The following is a 17,712-nucleotide window of genomic DNA, read 5'->3' as shown; positions in this document are numbered from 1 at the left end:
AACCTCTGAAACTGATGGCAAGAATAGAGAAGTGTGGTCGTATAGAAAATTACTCTACTTCCCTTGATAACCTCTGTAAACATGAGTTTATGGTCAATCTCCAGTTTCAAGTCTTCAATACAGCATGACGTTCATTTAGTAAATTGTGTGCAACTATATTAATGCTTTGAATTTAGACTTTAGGACTTCCGTAGATTTAACTTGAAGGACCACACGGAGCATTCACATTAATTTCCTGTATTATTTATTGAAAACCCAGCAGTCATTATTAATACCTGTTGTGTCTGTACAGGCGGGGCGAGTAAGGAGATGTGGTAAACTAAACTAGTTGTCATTCTGTTGTCAAGAAAATAAAAGGCAAAGGACAAAAAGACAAAAGAAATACACTCCGATATGCTACAGAATGACAGCCTTGTTTAGTGTTTTCTTTTAACACTTGTTTTTAAAAATGTTACACGAACGCAGAGGAAAAAAACAAGTCGTTGAGGAAGAAAAAGAGGAGAGGGACAGCAGTTCAGAGGGAGATGAGAAAGGAAATGAAAGGCCGGGTTGAGTGCATCTTTTCATGTTTCTTTTCATGTTTTCCCTCTGCCGTGTGTTGCTTTTAATTATTTTGTGTGTCATGAAAAGCCCACAGGAGACAATCTTTGAAAACCATCTCTCTTTCGATCTCGTTCTCTGTCTCCTCTTCACTTCGTCTGTCTTCATCGTTTCTTTGGAGGTTGGGCTGTGCGGGGGGGAGTGATGGGCCGACCCGAGTTCATCCCTCCATACTGGTACTTGGCTTTCTTCTCAGATGGCTTCAGGATCTAGGAGCAGACAGGGACAACAGGATGTTTCAATTATATATATATAGTTTGTGTAATAAAAGGAGCCGGGTTTTCGAGCGGCTCAGAAGAGAAAATCACTCCCAATTGGACACAACTCTCACTGATAGAACGCAAGTCGTACACTAACTCATTACTGGAACAAAGTCCTGTGTCTGTGTACTTGTACTTTTAAAATACTTTAGAAAACTGGAGGCTAAGTTGAGTGATTATACTGGGACAGAGAGGCCAGGTGGACTGGTTATTTGATGCTTTGAGTCGGTCATTTTGATTAAATTGTATATCTATCTATATATATATATATATCTATCTATATAGCTTCCCACCTGGAAGGAGCACATCAGGGTTTCATCCACACTCATCATGCCGCCGGCGTTGTCGAACTCCCCGCAGTAGTTGGGAGCTGAGAACAGAGTCACCAGCTGCCGCTTGGCAAAGAACTCGTAGCCGTCTTCCACCACCTGGGGGCGTCAGACACACAGAGGACCGGCAGTCAGGGAAGAAGTGCATTCACATAATATGGACTTCTCTCTTTAGACAGGAAGCCGGTACGCGGGCGAGTACCTGGTGGGCTCTGCAGATTAGGTCCAGGTCGTGGCGGTTGAGGAACTTGCTGACCACATCGGCGCCAAAGGTGAAGGAGACGCCGCGGTCGTTTTCTCCCCAGCCCTGCACGTCTTTGTCGGGGTCTGACCACAGCAGATCACACAGGAGGCCTGGAGGGAAGAAAAAAGCAACAACAACACATTATCAACGCCAACTTATTGGTGGTCTTCATCTCCGTGTGTGACCCTCAACTCACAGCATCACACAATGTGCTGTGAGTCAAACCCGTATGAGTTGTATCACCTGTATGTCACATTTACAGTCATGCCAGGTATTAAGACGCCGAGGCTGCGTATAAATATATATATATATTTATACAGACCCGTTCTCCTCTGGACACCCAGAGTCTCCCTGAAAGACCATAAGAGGACCTGAGAGACGGCGTGTGCTGGGGTCTGAACACTGGTTGCCTTATAAGGGCATGAACAACCAGGTTGAGGCTTCCACTGGATCACCAGGACTCAGGAGAGCGCACGGAATCCTGGTATCTTTTAATATCCTCATTGTCATAAATAATCAACCTTGTGAACATCAATATCTTCAGCAGACATGGGAGCCCTTTCCCAAGTTAAAGGAGCTGAATAGCTTTCCTCCTCTTGATGAATATGGGCTCAGACTGGTTTGGACCATAAACTGTCAAAAGTTGACGAGGAAAAGGAAGTATTTGTCAGTTGGCGTATCCGGAGCATACTTCAGGATCATAAGTGGATGGGGAGTTTTCTGCATTTGCTCATATTTTGTTGACAAAATGACGAAACGAGAAGAAAATGGCCAGATTTAAATCGGAACAATAATAACCGTTAGTCAAATATAAAAAAAAAATAAACAAAAAACTATAAATACAACAGAGACGTCTTAAAGTTACCGTTATCTTTTACATCCACGTCCGTCCAAAATGTCATCGATTTTTCTTTAACCTTTTGGATATTTGTGAAGTCTTCATTGTTAGCACATGTGACCTTTATGTTGTGATACACAACATTTACGTCCTCTTAATTGATAATGACTCAAAATCTTAAGTATTTAATGACCCAAGAGTCTTTAAAACCTTGTGGTTATTAATCCTAGTGCTCTCAATATTCACAACCTTATTGATAGCTCACTTTGGTAACCTGTGTGTGTGTGTGTGTGTGTGTGTGTGTGTGTGTGTGTGTGTGTGTGTGTGTGTGTGTGTGTGTGTGTGTTGACCTACCTGTGTCAGGCACGTCTGTTGGTCTCATGATGCGTCTGATCTGCTCCATAGACTGCAGGTCCGGAGAGAGGCCTGTGGGCGACACCCCCCTGCTGTTAATCCCTTTATAGACCTCCGCATCAGTAAAGACATCAACTCACTTTGACTCATATGTACTTCACGTCACACGAGTCAACCTATAATACTAAAAGCTGACAAAGACTCCCGACCTTTATCCGATATGCTGCAGATCACATACAACTATGACGGCTCGAAAGCGACCAACACAAACTGGATCGAGGGGGCGAGGCCTCCCAGGACAAGGTGGCGATCAGCGTTACGAATACCTCCGTGGCAGCAGAAGATCTTCTCGTCCACGATGGCGGCGATGGGCAGGCAGTTGAAGCAGTCGGTGAACGTCTTCCACAGCTTGATGTTGAACCTGCGTTTACCTGCAAGGTGAGCGAGAGACGGAGAGTCAGCGGGATGAGAAGTGTGCCGCTTCATTGGGTTATACTCTGATAATGTGCCTCATTTCATGGTTTTACTCTCCATTATTTGCTCTCTTTTTTTCCATGTTTGCGTCCTTCTTTACCAAATATTAAGCTAGAAAAGTGACTATTTTATACTATAGGGTGCAGCTGCAACTTCAATTTTAATCACTTAAAATATATATTTCAATATCATTTAAAAATCACAGTCGATAAAAGTGATAATCTATTTTAAAAAGGAATACAAAGTATCATTTATTTCCTCTATTTGTTTATTCTTTTTTGACTAGATCACATCAGTATTCGGATATTCATTTTCCCTCAGGATTACAAACATGCATAAAACACACCTTTTGGAAATTGCTACTTATTCTTATTATACAAATAAAAACAACAATACTGTAGAATAACAGAAAGTTTGTGTGTCGTCCATCTCAAAACCTCACACTGGACTTTGAGGTACCACCCTAACCCGAACTCGCGTCTAGTCATACATGACAGAAGTACATCTCCCACGGTGGAAGAGAAGAGGAAACGGACTCCACTCACACTCGTCGTAGAAGCCGTAGATGCGGTTAATGGAGGCACACTCGTGGTTGCCCCTGAGCAGGAAGAAGTTCTCGGGGTATTTGATCTTGTAGGCCAGCAGCAGGCAGATGGTCTCCAGGGACTGCTTGCCCCTGTCCACGTAGTCGCCCAGGAACAGGTAGTTGGCCTCCGGGGGGAAGCCGCCGTACTCAAAGAGCCTCAGCAGGTCTGTGTACTGCCCGTGGATGTCACCTGAGGGAGGAAGCGGAGGCAGTGAGCTGGGAGCAGCCCGACAGTGTGGAAGAGCGGGTTTTAAACGGGGGATTACGGACCACAGATTTTGAGCGGGGCCTCCAGCTCCAGGAGGATGGGCTGACTGAGGAAGATCTCCCGGGACTTGATGCAGAGGCCGCGCACCTCCGCCTCGGTCATCTGGACGATCTTCCCTGGACGACATCCTCGCACTGGTGGGGGAGCGGAAGAGAGTTAACGGAGCAGCACGAGCAGCGGCAACATGAAGCCACAAAGGACGAGCCGGCACCGGCGGGTTGATTCCCCGATCACCTCGTACGTGCACACATTAACTAAATATGGGAGGCAGGGTTCAGTCAACAGGCGGAGGACAAAAATAGCTGCTGTGGGTATTGTTGATGTTGTCGGGAGTCGTTTCTGAGACGACTTCCTGTTGGGTAACTGAGACAAGGGGAAGGGAAAGTCACTGTGGCCCTGTGACACGGGGCATGTACATCTCTGTTAGTTAATCCTTCTGGTAAACGCACATGAGACCGGCCATGAAGTTGGATGTTTAATAATGATGTTGTTCAGCATGATCTTTAATACCAGTCCATCAAAAATAAAAGCCTCACAACTCTTCCCTTTAGGCTACATAAAGTGTACGGGCGTACCTATATACAATACCCACAAGATAGCAAATATTACATTTACAGTACAGCGCAGTTGGACAAATTTAATTTGACCAAATTTCCCCTTGGGGATTAATAAAGTATATATTCATTCATTCATTCACAAGAAAAAATAAACTCCAGTCGAAAATTTGCTAAAATACATTAAAAAAAATATGAGTTGGCCACCATTTTGACTGAAATTCTGATTCAAGCAACAAAAGAAAACTACATATCACAGGATTCATCAGAGGATTTGCTGCTTTGACTTGCTGCTTGGCCAAAGAGCCTTTAAGATGTCCCCTCGGGGCTTGCTTAATTAAAAGATAACAGCATTTCCCCGATTTTCTGACATTTAATAGAATAAAAAAAATTGGGATTAATCCAGAAAATGATACAATCACAAAACCAATCATTAGTTGCAGCCCTGAATTGAATAGAAAGACAACTTTGCAGTATTTAATAATCCTGCTGGCTACAGTAGCTACTGTCCTTAAACTGACACATGCAAACCACCGACGACAAGCTGCCTCTCAGCTCCCCGCTGCATGGCCATGTTCTGACCCGGAGGCTTCGGTGAACAGCAGGTCAGAGCTGTCAGAAGACACCACGGCAACAAGATGGAAGTACCACCTTGTAGGTCAATCAAATAGACGGGGGGAGGAGCTGCAGCTCCTGGAGGAGTTGCGTTTAGAACAGAGAAGTGACGCGAGAGAGAGAGAGAGTGAAAGGTGGTGTTTGATTCCTGCAGGTGACTCCTCTCTGCACCTGGCAGCTCTGATGGTGTTTTACCTCCAGTTGGAAAAGACAACGGTGTGTATGTGTCTGTACATGTGCAACATGACCCTGCTATATCTGCCTGGAGATCTGAGGCGTCTGTCTGTCTGTCTGTCTGCTCCTCCTCAGCCAAACACACCCTGCCATCACACACCTGAGGGGTGAGCCAGGAAGCCCGATCAGTGGGTCGCCACGGTAACTTATGCCACACACACACACACACACACACACACACACACACACACACACACACTAACACACGTTAGAATGACCTCAAACCACACCATGAAGTTACCATTCAGAGTTATGTCTTTACACTGTTGGTATCAAATAGGAACTCTATTGGTATTTATCAAAGAGAATATTTCATTAATAAAATTAACTTAAATGAGTAAAACATTTAAGTCTGTTGCATCAAGTGTAAAGTCTAAGAGCGGTCAACATGGAAAGTGCATGAAGTGGTAAAAGACAAAATATATATATATATTTAGACAATTAGTCATGTTCTGCCGTCATATTTTGCCTCATTTGCAGCAACATCGTTTCTTTTTGCTAAAATAATTCTACACCTCCTTGTATGGGAGCCGTTTAATAAACACCTTCATGGAACCCGTCCTCTCGGACGCTGAGAGAGACGGCCTCGTGGTGCAGCCCTCTGAGCGACAGGACTCCGCAGGTTAACGATCCCAACATCATGTTGAAATAGAAAAGCACAGTGAGAGCACAACACACGCGTGTCCACTGAAACGTGGGCTGTCGAGAGGTTGATTTCACACAGCTCCCTCTCAGCGATGACGCGTTTGCAGGTCTGAGACACACACACACACACACACAGACACACAGACACACAGACACACACACACACACACACACACACACACACACACACACACACACACACACACACACACACACAGTGACCTTGTCGTGTCACTACGGGACTGTGGGGAAGCATCCCAGCATCCTTTACTCCACCACCACTGCACTGCAGCTTCTCCAGTGAGGAGAGAGGGGAAAAAGAGGTAGCACATGCGATCACCATGGCAACCTAGCAAGACCAATTTCTAGCCTGAAAGGTGTCGATGAGCGGCGGCTGCTGGGGGCGGGGGGGATTTGCAGATAAAGTGGCATCTCAACCAACCCACGCCTTGCATACTAACACAAAGGAGAGCATCTGACAGGAGTAAGAGGGGGTGAGGGGGGAGGGGGGCTATAAGAGCCACAAGCGCAGGAAACACTAGAGGCCTCAAATATGGTCCAGTTTGGTGCACAAGCTGTGACAAGAATCCATCAACACCTGGCACCAGTCCAGGAAACCTCTGTATGTCAGGTGTCTCCAGTTGCGAATTATCATAATCAAAACGCTTAAAAGGGGGAATTACCACGGCAAACAAACAGGAGGCATACGGACTACGCTGTCCTTCATCACACATCAGTCCAGTGCGCACGCACACAGTGACAGCAACAGGTAGTCAGGCTGGATGTTTTCAGATGCATGATCACTTGAGGAGGGTAGAGAAGTGGAAGGGACGGTTTTAAACGGCTGGCAAAACAAACTGTTTAGAAAAGTGTTTGCTGCACTCCAAATGTCCTGATGCATCACGTAAATGTAAACACAAGCATGACAAGACAACAAGACAACCCACGCCGGCTGAACCGGCTGTGGAGCTTCCCTTTCCGACAGCCTCGTGTGGTCTGGAGGAAGCCAGGGAGGTTTTACCCAGCTGTTTCTCCAGAAAGATCAGCGGACATCCTTGAGAAAGCTCTCCGTGTTCCGATCCGTGACTCCCAATTTGTTCCAGTGCCTCGTGCCGTTTCGCTGCGGCCTTTCTCCATCCTCCCTCCTCCTCCCTCCTCCCTGACGTCAAGAGGACAGACTTGTCTCTGCATTCCAGGCGGATCACACGCCTAAACAGCTCGGCCCTAGTGGGGCCGCCTGGGACCGAGCTGGTTGGGGCGTCTGCAGGATGCATTCAAATCTAATCTTTTTAAATGGGGTGAGTGTTGGTTCTGGATGGAACTTGGCCTGTGATGGTGCTTTTGGGGGTGTATTAGCGAGAATCTGGTGATACGATACTTCTGACACGGGGGAAATCAATATAGTGTGATATTTTGATGTACTGTAAGCAAGGCAATTTAGTGAAATTGTTTAAATACATTTATACATTGAGATTGAAACACACCACCTAAAGCATAACATCTGAATTTTAAAAAGTTTACTTTTTGTATGCAATGCAAACAATGGGATATGCAATTTGCAAAGTAAATAAATATTATATAGATAGTACATATCATTTTTTTATGACAATATTGTGGGGTTGTCTATTGGTATAAATATTTACACAATGAGATTTTTGACATAAGCATCAGTAATGTGGATATAATGAATAAAGTAATTAGAATCGATACAGGACAATAAAACATACTCAATACTTTCTTAGACCCCTGGAGGTGATGGTTCTGTACGACGAACTGTCCAAAAAGACTCAGTTTGCAAAGAATAAAAAACAAGATAAGGACCAACCCGATGTAAGTTCACTGAAAGTTTGACGTTTTGACCTTAATAATCAGACAATTTAATGATTTTCTGTGAAGGAAGAAGTGGGGAAAATGACTACTAGTTTAAGAGGGCAATTTCATTCCTGGAAGCATTAATGAGCCGTTGTTCCGGTCTTTGCCGCACTACCGCCCAGCAACGCTCTCTAGCCTGTGTCACGGTGGCTGAGCTTTCTAGAGACAAGCGAGCCAGCGTTCCCCGAGCTAAAGTCCAGCTACGTGTTTGGGAGGTTTCTCTCGGTTGCTGCCCAACCCACCATTGTGCTGCATGTTGAAACACACCACAGACACACAAACTTGACTCACAATCGCACCAGCTTGCCTTCTGGCTAACCGAAGATTTAAATCAGCGAAAGTCATCCTTTCCTCCGCTTCACTGATCGCAAACTACGAGGCTGAGGGGTCACGGAGGTCACCCTCTGGTCCGTCCATCTAAAAGGAGCAGAGTTTGCTTGTGTGTCATAGAGAGAGAGAGAGATAGAGATAGAGAGAGAGAGAAGTGTATTACAGAAGGATCACTTCTTGAAGTCAATACCATATATGGGCGCTGCTGTATGTAGGAAGGAGGAAGTGAGCTAGTCGCTCAGGACGAAGAGGGAGCACTTGAAGGCTATGTTGCTGTTTGGGAGAGAAAGAGAGCCAGACTCAGACAGCTGCTCTTTTACTGCTCACTTAGTTTACCAGTATTATACCAGTAGTTTACTTAAAATTATACTTTTTCCTCAATACCTTACATTTAAGGGCCAGTGTGTGGCATTTCAGGGTGACTATTAGCAGAGAAGGAATATAATATTCATAACTATGCTTTCATTAGCTTAGAATGAGCCCTTCATATCTACACAGAGAGCGGGTCGTCTTCACGGAGTCCATCATGTATCACTGTTATGTTTCTACAGTAGCCCAGAACGGACAAACCAAACACGCGGTAGCGTGAGCAGGCGAGTGCAAAATCATAGTACGTCCAGCCGCCGTCTGACTTCCGTTGCCCCTAAAGTAGAGGCGAGCAACTGAGCGAGCAACTGCAACAACACCAGTAGATGCCATCCTACACACTGTCCCTTTAAGAAATGTAAACAAAGCCCACCCAGCACAAACCGAGCAGCATATGGATTCATTTGGAGTCATGTTTTTTGGCCATGTGAGGAATGAAAGTCCAATATTCACTCTCCTTCTCACTCCTGGACTCCACCAACTCCTGAGGGTAATATAGCTGTATATCTTTAGCTGCTAAATGCTCCACAGTGTTCACCAACTAGTCGCTAACTTTTGTCTGTCTATCTTCACTGTGTACAGCGAGTGGATTAAAGAGAGTTTTTTTGTTGTTGTTGTTGCCAAAAACAGCCGACAGCTAAAGCTGGAAATAAAGTTGATGAGAGCGGAGAATCAAACAATTTAGGCCACAGGCCGGAAAAAAACAAAACCCTCCGTAGAGTTGAGAGGGGACTGTAGAGTCTTGTTTGCCAGCTCTCATAATACATGAAGTCATTTATTTTTACCACGGTTGTAGGTGCAGCTTGAAGTTCAGAAAAACATTAATTTTCTCTAATTGCCGAGCAAACATCTGCAAAAGAACTTCTGGTGGGTGAAGCAGAGCCATGAATAACAAGCAGGCGTGACGTGTGCATGTTTCAGCCACTGCTGCACCAATAAAGATGCCCCGTCAGACCTTTTTTAGCCCTCTACATCCATTCTCCATTCTCTCCCAGCTGGGCACGAGGCCAGCAGCTCCGCTCGCCCCTCCATCTAACCCCCTCCCACGCGGGGCCGATGGAAAACACTGACCCCTCAGTGAGCGAGCGGCACAAAGCGACTCTGGCGAGGAGCGCGGCAGCGACTCTCGAGGCAGAAATCCCGAATGCGCTGGCATTTCTGTGGCATTTTTTTTCAGAGGAGGTTTTGTTCGCCTTTAAGTGCCACGGGGTGAATGGCCGTCTTTGTGGGGCCGGAGAGAAAATGGACGAGGGGAGAAATAAACAGGGAGGAAAGTGAAGCTTGAGTGGGGGGAGACACAGTGGACGAGGGAGTGAATAGAAGTGGGGGGGCGGGTGAAAAAGCCCGGGTGAGCTCCTCTGTGCCACGTTCGGTGCCAGGGGGTGAGCGCTCCCCGACACACAGGCTCCACCATTGTTGTTGTTTCCATAACAGAATGCCACGCAGCAGCAGCAGCGACACCAGCGTGTTACGAGAGCCCAGGACACTCGATGTGTTGTAGAACTCTCTCAGCTCAAGTAGTCCGGCTTACCTACAGCGGGGCGGGAAACGCTCCTAAAACGTGGAGAAACCCAGGACTAATCAGAGACCTGCCAACATCTATCTCGCGCTCTCTCTTTCTCACACACACACACACACACACACACACACACACACACACACATACACATACACACACACACATATATACACACACACACACACACACACACACACACACACTGGATACATGACTGTGCACTTTCCATTAAAGCCAGAGAAAGAAGGAATAACTCTTACAAGTGAAAAGCTGAATTAATGCAATAAAATGTACCTTTGCTCCATTCAACATCATCATTGCGGTTTGGTACCCACCACCAGCAGTTTAGGATGGATGACGGTGACCTGATGCTAACTTTCATGACTTTTCTTCACCTGTGCTGCTTTTAAACGGGTTCTTAGCATTCCTGTACATGACGCTTGTGGCCACGATAGTCACTAATAGTTGCATTTAAAAAAGGGACAGTTCAGATGTCTTTGAAGTTGCATGAGGTACTTCATACTCCATAGTTAGTTTAAGTGTATGCTATAATTAGAATGTTCTCAATCCTTAACCTTGCTGTCAGAAAGCCCTTTCAAAGAGGGAACTTAAACCGTTATGTTTTCCCCCCCAAGTAGGTCTCTTACCATTTTCTAAATCCTGGACAAAAATGTTTCTTTTGTTCGCCCCGCTGTAGGAAAGCACAGTATAAGTGGACTCTGTCTTAACACGCCTTCATGATTTCTTACATATTACTGATGAAGTTTTGGGCTGCAGTGTGGAAAATGGATGCAGATTGTTCCAAAAAGAAAAAGACGTGATGTTCAAATGTCAGTGACAATTCCAATTTTAGGAGATAAACAGAGAGAGAGAGGGAGAGGGATAAATGGCCTTTAGAAAGATGCCATGTTCCCATACCGAGTTACAGCTTGGCTGGCGTCTTCGCCCATTAACTATAATGGCTCCGAAATGCAACTTTCCATCCTGCCTCCCCCACGCTCGCTGGCGGATGTTTGGGGCCACATAAAGCCCAAAGACCTGTGCTGGGCAGCCAGCGGGCCAGTGAGGGCTCAGCATTGGGCTAACTGGGATGGCCGGGGCAGGAAATGGATGTGCTGCTGTCCTCTGTGTCGAGACAACCGAAGGATCTCTGTGGACATTGTGAAAACAGTGACTTCGGCTCTGCTGTGAAATGTGGAACACGCCGCAGCGCTAACCAAAGCAGCGGATGACGGATTGGTTTCCCCACAGGGCCGAGACGTATTGATTGTTTGTCACCGCGGTGATGAGACACATAGCGGCGTCCACTCCACGGCACTGGATGAGGCATGAACACTTCTGCACTGAGGGTGAACTTTTACAAATTTGAGCGACTTCACACGAGACACATCCCACAACAGGCGTCACATTACTGTGCATGCATAGACTGTGAGTAAGAAGTGGACGGAGTCGCCGTCACCCTTGTGGACTGCCGTTTCGATGCCTCGAGTGCGACATTTTGGCCGCCTCCATCTTGGATTTTTGCAGCCAGTGAACGGATGTGACCATTTTTGGACTGTGAACATTATGCTGTATTGAAGACTTTAAACTATAGATTTAAATATAAACTCATGTTTACAATGTTTAGTGAGGGAATAAATCAAGAGAGAAGTAGAGTCATTTTCTATAGACTTCTATACAACCAGACTTCTTTTTGCAACCGGAGGAGTCGCCTCCTGATGGCCAGGAGAGAGAATGCAAGTTTAAGACACTTTCACACTGACATCACTCTTCAAAACCGGAGGCCTGGTTAGAGCCCACTGAGACAGAGCTTTTTAGATATGAACCAGTGAGAGGACTAGACAAGTGTAGCCACTCGGACTGCGTACTATCAACATATAGGGAGACGGTACAAATGTCCATTTTATTAATACAGACAAATTACTTTGTTAAGGTCATCTATGCACCGTTGTGTTGCTGCCTACCTTTCAACGGTGACTCGCAAGACAGCGACTGACGAGTCATCGTGTTTAGAGTGACAAATGAAACCAGAGACTGGAGAATGTGCACGCTGAGGTCACTGAGGCGGCCTCGTGATTGTAAACCAAGTTGTCAGTTGATCTGGTTTAGCCTGTCGACTAGACTACTGTCAACCCCTCCACCACACTGCCGGGGGACATGCACACTGTACATGCATGAGGGTGTCTGGATGCTCACACACTATGACAAGTTGTCCAAAACAATCGACTCCTCCATTCGGCACTAGCTTTGAGCTAATCAGCAAATGTTGGCATGCTATCATGCTAAATACATGTGGTATTTAGCATGATAGCATGCTAAAGTTAGCATGGTCATTGTTTGGCATTTACTCAAACCAAAGCATGGAGGCTTCGTCGTCCAAACTCTAGTACTCCTCCCAACCTTGACGAAGACAGCGTAGACCAGATCCAGCCCTTCTGTTCTTCCCTTTCACAATAAAAGCCCAAACATATGTGCAACTGTTTACTAGAGGGAACTCATATTCACTCAAGAGCATTTCTCTGAAAGGAACCTCAATAAAATATCCTACAGTAGCTTCATGATTCACAACAGTTCAGACAGACGCTGGTCCGGGTCAATAGGACGCTATTAGTTGGTCCCATGCCTGCGTCAAATCTATTCAAACCTTTTTGCTGAAAAAGGGTCGTAAGTGGTAACGATTTGCTGAGTTAAAAAGCCACTACACCTCATAAATGTTCAATATTAAAAGTATCCATTGGAGAGGAGCCCCCCTCCCCTTCCCCCTAACTTACCCTTTTAGTGTCACTAAAAGGGTAAGTTCATTTCTACCACAGACAGCTGCTGTGCCTGTTGACATTTAATAGGAGATCAGAGAGCTGGACATGTTCGCCCGTGTGCATGAGTATGTCGATTCCCGACCGGCAGCAGAGCTCACTGAAGAAGTAAGAGATCGACCTCCTATTGAGGCGTTTAAGGAACTCCTGTCCGCCCTGAAGCAAAGACTCTTTTTATTCCTGCAGAGAAGGCTAAATGACTCCCTAGTTAAAACCTTTAGAGCTTGTAGAAACGAGTGCCAGGAGAAGGCCACTGACGGGCCATTTAGTAAAAGGTCCAAATTAAAGCAGACTGCAGGTGTGATCTGTTTAAGTAAACAGAGTTGATAAATCTCACGGTTTGCATGACAATGTATTAGTGCCATTGTAGGTTGGAAAAAATAGATGTATTCTGGGGGAGAGCGGTAATAGTGGAAGAGCACAACAAATTTTCAGAGATTAAGTTGTACATTTACATGAAAGAAATTTTGATTATTACATTAAAATTTGCTTAAATCGTAGAGAAGTTTCCCCTTGAAAATGCATAACTTTATTAACACAGAGAGTATCAGAGATATTTATTGTCATTAGCACAGACTGAATATAAGAAGTGGACGTAGTCGTCCGTTGGTTTGTGGACTGCCGTTTTAAAGCCTCGAGTTCGGCCATTTGTCCGGCGCCATCTTGGCTTTTTTTGTAACCTATGGACGGACGTTACCCTCTTTGGAATGAAATAGAGTAATTTTATTATAGACTTCTATTCAAGCAGACTTGTTGCTGGCCAGTCGAGAGAAGGCAGGTTTAAGAAACTTCCGCAAACATCGGCTTCGCTTGGCGAAACCGGATGTTGCCACCTGGTAAACGGACTGTACTCGTATAGTGCTTTTTTAGTCTTCTAAGCACTCTCGAAGGACTGATAAAGGCTCAGTTTTTTTAAATCTGAATATTACCAACCTCCCCCTTAAATTATATATATCCTATATCCTATCCTATTATCCTACAAATTGAAACCCCGATATGCCGTTTTAAAAAGTAGTCTCCTCGGGTGACGAATACCAGTTTGCCTTTGTTGTCCTCATACTAAATTGAAAACATTAGACAAACTGTGGCCTCCTGATACGATACAGATTGATTACATCTTTTGTTTGCAGAAGAAAGAGATCCATATTACACTAATAGAACATTATATATATATATATATATATATATATATATATATATATATATATATATATATATATATATATATATATATACATACATACACATATAATCACTTGTGATTTAGCTTATCTTGACAGGAAGCCCCGGACCAGATGATTAGGTGGTGATCATTTTGTCAACTTTTTTGTTGCCAGTTTTAGAACAGTGTGTGTTTTTTGACAAAGTTGCATTGGGGCAACTTTTTTTGCCGGAGACTTGTTCCACATCAGGGCCTCTCCGTTGGTATTTTCACACCAGAAAAGAGCCAGCCGGACACAGACTTGCTGCGAGTGGGGAGAGAAAGTGGCGGACTGAAGATGGATGGTTGGACGTATTCACAGCTCACATCTGGAAGACTTTAGGGTCAGATCCCTTTAGGATAAGATCCCTCCAATTCCCTCCACTGAGTAGTTAGCAGCCAGCTAACTAGCGACGGTACAGGCCCAGCTGACACACAACAACAACAACAACAACAAATACTACTGTGTAACCGGTCTCCCAAATCAATCCAGACGATGAGGTTATATACACTGCTGCTCATTGATTAGCACGCGTGCACGTTTCACACGCACACCTAATGTGCACGCCTGACTGACACTTGTTTACCGTGGACCTCACCTGTCCACAAGTTTAACTTAACTCTTAAAACACCCAACTCACTAGCTGTGGAATTACAAATCACAGGGAGAACACACACTTTGTTCATGTGTTAATGCCCACAGGGAACACACTCTGCAGGTCTATATATAGTGGAACACCACCAGGGCCTGTGGCTGGTGTAAACACCACCATTCAGCAGCATTCCCATATAAACACCGCCCCCCTGGGACGCGCCAACTCTCCAGCGGAGAAACCCTTTGCGCAGAACCCCCTGTTTGAAACCCCGACATAGTCCTGACCAGTGGCGGGCCGTCCGGGCCTGCTAAGCCTTCTCTGCTGGCCTAAACATAATCACAAAGTTTAAATTAAATTTTTTTATGAAAACATTTTTTTAGAATTAAAAGTTATAGCTATTTTATAGTTTAATTGTTTTCACAAGTGCACTATATACGTGTATTATAATTGCTTTTCCCTATTAGCTTATTTTCTCATTGCACAGCTCCTGTGTTCCTCTGTTGCCTTCAGCCTCCTGCATGGCGTGGCACAGCCACTGGTTAACAGCGTTCATCCAATCACATTTCTCTTCTGTTTCTCTATGGACTCTAGAGCTGATTAAACTATAGACCTTCTAGCATCCGTTTTGCTACAGGGCCCATTAAGGTACTTTGTGATTGGTCAGTGTGTCAGTAAGCTGGGAGTACATGACCACCTGTTGCTGGAACTGAAGTGCACTGATAAACTGTACAACCACCACTGAACTTGTTATTAAGGAGAGCGGATGGACTTTGTGTTTAATGAACAGCATCTGGTAAGTTTCCTGATTTTTCATCTGCGGTGTCGTTGTGTCTATGGTGCTGTTTTTATGGGGTTGGGTTGGGCAGGGGGTCAGTCAGGACGCACAACATCACAGACACAACTGTCGGGAGTGTCCACTGGTGGTTGAAGTGGCTTCTTGGGTCGCTCCACGCGCCCCGTGGGAAAAGAGCATTGCTGAACTTTTGAATATCCCACACCTCCCTTCATGCTCGTGGTGGTGCAGTGTGGCGGAGTGGGTGCCTGCTGTCCACACATGGTGGACAGTATGAACGCGCCGTATTGAGTGAGTCTGTCTGTGACAGTAACTCCCGAGACACTTTTTTCGCTGTGCCGCGATCAGCTGTTAAACTAAACCACAGCCTGAAGATAGCGGGACGACGGGAGACACACACAGCGGAACCGCGATGCTCGGTGTTTTCACGGACCGAACCCCTGTGCTAAAACCTTCGGCATACTTGGGTCCCCAAGCTGCACTTTGTTTAAAAAAAAAAAGGGAACGCCAACTTTTGGGACCGACATACAGCGCAGGCTCCCGCCCACCACGGGGTGTTGTGTTGTGTAAAAAGCTTGTGGAAATGTTGTTGTTGGAGGTTTTTCTCTAGTCAAATCGTCTTCGTTAGTGTTATATGTGCTGCACACCAAAGCGATGACATCAACAGTGTAATACAAGCATTACGACATGGATCAAGGCGACAGCACTCTAGTTAGGTTTAAGGAGTTGCGTCCTCTCCCGTACTCGACCGGTCGGGGTACGGACAGCCCTCGAACTATAACTTTTTGTTATTCAATCGTGAACCCACACTTTGACTCTCACAACTCACATTGAGTGAAAACTCTCACGTGCCATTAGGTCTGGTTTCATACCTAACGTACGGGACTGGTCCGGTGTACCGATACACCGGGACACTCCGACACGGGCCCTTTTTTCTTGCCGACTTGAGTCAAAACCAACCGTAAGCAACCCGCGCGGGCTAAAGATGCACACAGCAGGATAGTATGAAGGTCGTGCGGTTTGTGAACTCACCCTCCAAAAGTCTGGAAATCAGCGAGTCGACGTCCAACTCCCCCTCCGCCATTTCTGTAGCAAACAGCTCTGCCAGCCGCAGTCTGGAGCAGGCAAGGCAGGCACCGCCTCGCTGCACACAAACGCACCGCCAACCGCCTCCCACTCACTGGCCTCCCGTTTAGGACTGTTGTGATGCATTAAAATGCACCTCGGACACTCTAGCTTCCATCGCAGAGAGGCGAAGAGAGTTGTGCATATAGCCATACATGGCCCTATAACGGGCCATGTATTTTTTTTTTGATTATAGTAATCCCCCCAAAATGTATATATATATATATATATATATATATATATATATATATATATATATATATATAGTTATATATAGTTATATATAGTTATATATATATATATGTACTCTAGATATGTCCATCTGTACATACGGCCATTACTCTCGATTCATTTCCAGAACTGCAATGACTTGTTGGAGACCAATATGAATATCCTTTATTGCAACAATGTTTTCAACATTGTAACATACAACATGACATGTACATGATGAATAAATGTTCCGCAAGCAGTAACAACACCATCATGAACAGGATCAGTGGGTTCAGAAAATGCTTGGGCGCTTTTCAGTCAGGCTGCCTTACTTTAGATCGAGAAAGCATGTTAATGCAGAGCCCCTCAAAAGGTCCCCAAATGCAAACAGGTGGAGAACACTGACATTCAATACACACACGTAATTAAGGACTCCCACCTTGTTGATTCCATGTTGTTGTTTGTTTACTTAATCTGTCAGTAATTTCGGACAACACTTGAAGGCATCAGCATTGCAACAGGTTACTGTGAAATTACAACATAGAAGAATACTGTTTTTTAAATTTATTTTAAAAATAAACAGTGTAGCTCCAATAAATAAAAAAACAAACATAAATCAAAAGGGCCACTGACGCACCATGGATTTGTGGTTTACGCAGGCAAAATAATGTATTTTCCATACAGGATTCCGTTTGTCTCATAATTGATTTAACAAAACAAGCAAACAAACAAAAGAACTCATAATGTTGCCTCTCATGCTAAGGTAAAAAAACGTAGGCCTACCCAGGTGTATGCTGGTCCTCTACCTGCCTATACAGAATCCCAGGTGCCCAGCGCGTTAAACAAATCATAAACAAATGAACAAACCACCTAGACAACAACAACA

At 45.0% G+C, this 17,712-nt stretch overlaps 1 protein-coding gene across 1 annotated transcript; it reads right to left on the bottom strand.

Annotated features, from left to right (window-relative positions):
* Positions 1 to 231: 231 nt before the first annotated feature.
* LOC306734671 (serine/threonine-protein phosphatase PP1-beta catalytic subunit) lies at positions 232 to 16,644 on the bottom strand. The gene is made up of 8 exons (XM_079216043.1): positions 16,524 to 16,644; positions 3,956 to 4,087; positions 3,645 to 3,875; positions 2,952 to 3,056; positions 2,626 to 2,697; positions 1,392 to 1,543; positions 1,154 to 1,288; positions 232 to 809 (listed from the first exon to the last, which is right to left on the bottom strand). The coding sequence occupies exons 1-8, from the start codon at positions 16,573 to 16,575 to the stop codon at positions 705 to 707; spliced, it is 984 nt and encodes a 327-aa protein (XP_079072169.1). The 5' UTR covers positions 16,576 to 16,644; the 3' UTR covers positions 232 to 704.
* Positions 16,645 to 17,712: the final 1,068 nt, after the last annotated feature.

Source organism: Taurulus bubalis (assembly GCF_910589615.1).
Source record: "Taurulus bubalis genome assembly, chromosome: 3".
In the NCBI taxonomy this organism is placed as follows: domain Eukaryota; kingdom Metazoa; phylum Chordata; class Actinopteri; order Perciformes; family Cottidae; genus Taurulus; species Taurulus bubalis.
Note: the sequence above shows the minus strand (reverse complement) of the source record. Positions and strands in the feature narration are given on the sequence as shown.

What these genes read in the sequence shown, in the direction of transcription:
- LOC306734671 (XM_079216043.1), bottom strand. Translation starts at nt 16,575, where the DNA reads ATGGCGGAGGGGGAGTTGGACGTCGACTCGCTGATTTCCAGACTTTTG. An exon ending in AACAGACGTGCCTGACACAG is followed by an intron (nt 1,544 to 2,625) that starts GTAGGTCAACAC and finishes TCTTCCCTCCAG; the next exon opens with GCCTCCTGTGTGATCTGCTG. An exon ending in TAATCTGCAGAGCCCACCAG is followed by an intron (nt 1,289 to 1,391) that starts GTACTCGCCCGC and finishes TGACGCCCCCAG; the next exon opens with GTGGTGGAAGACGGCTACGA.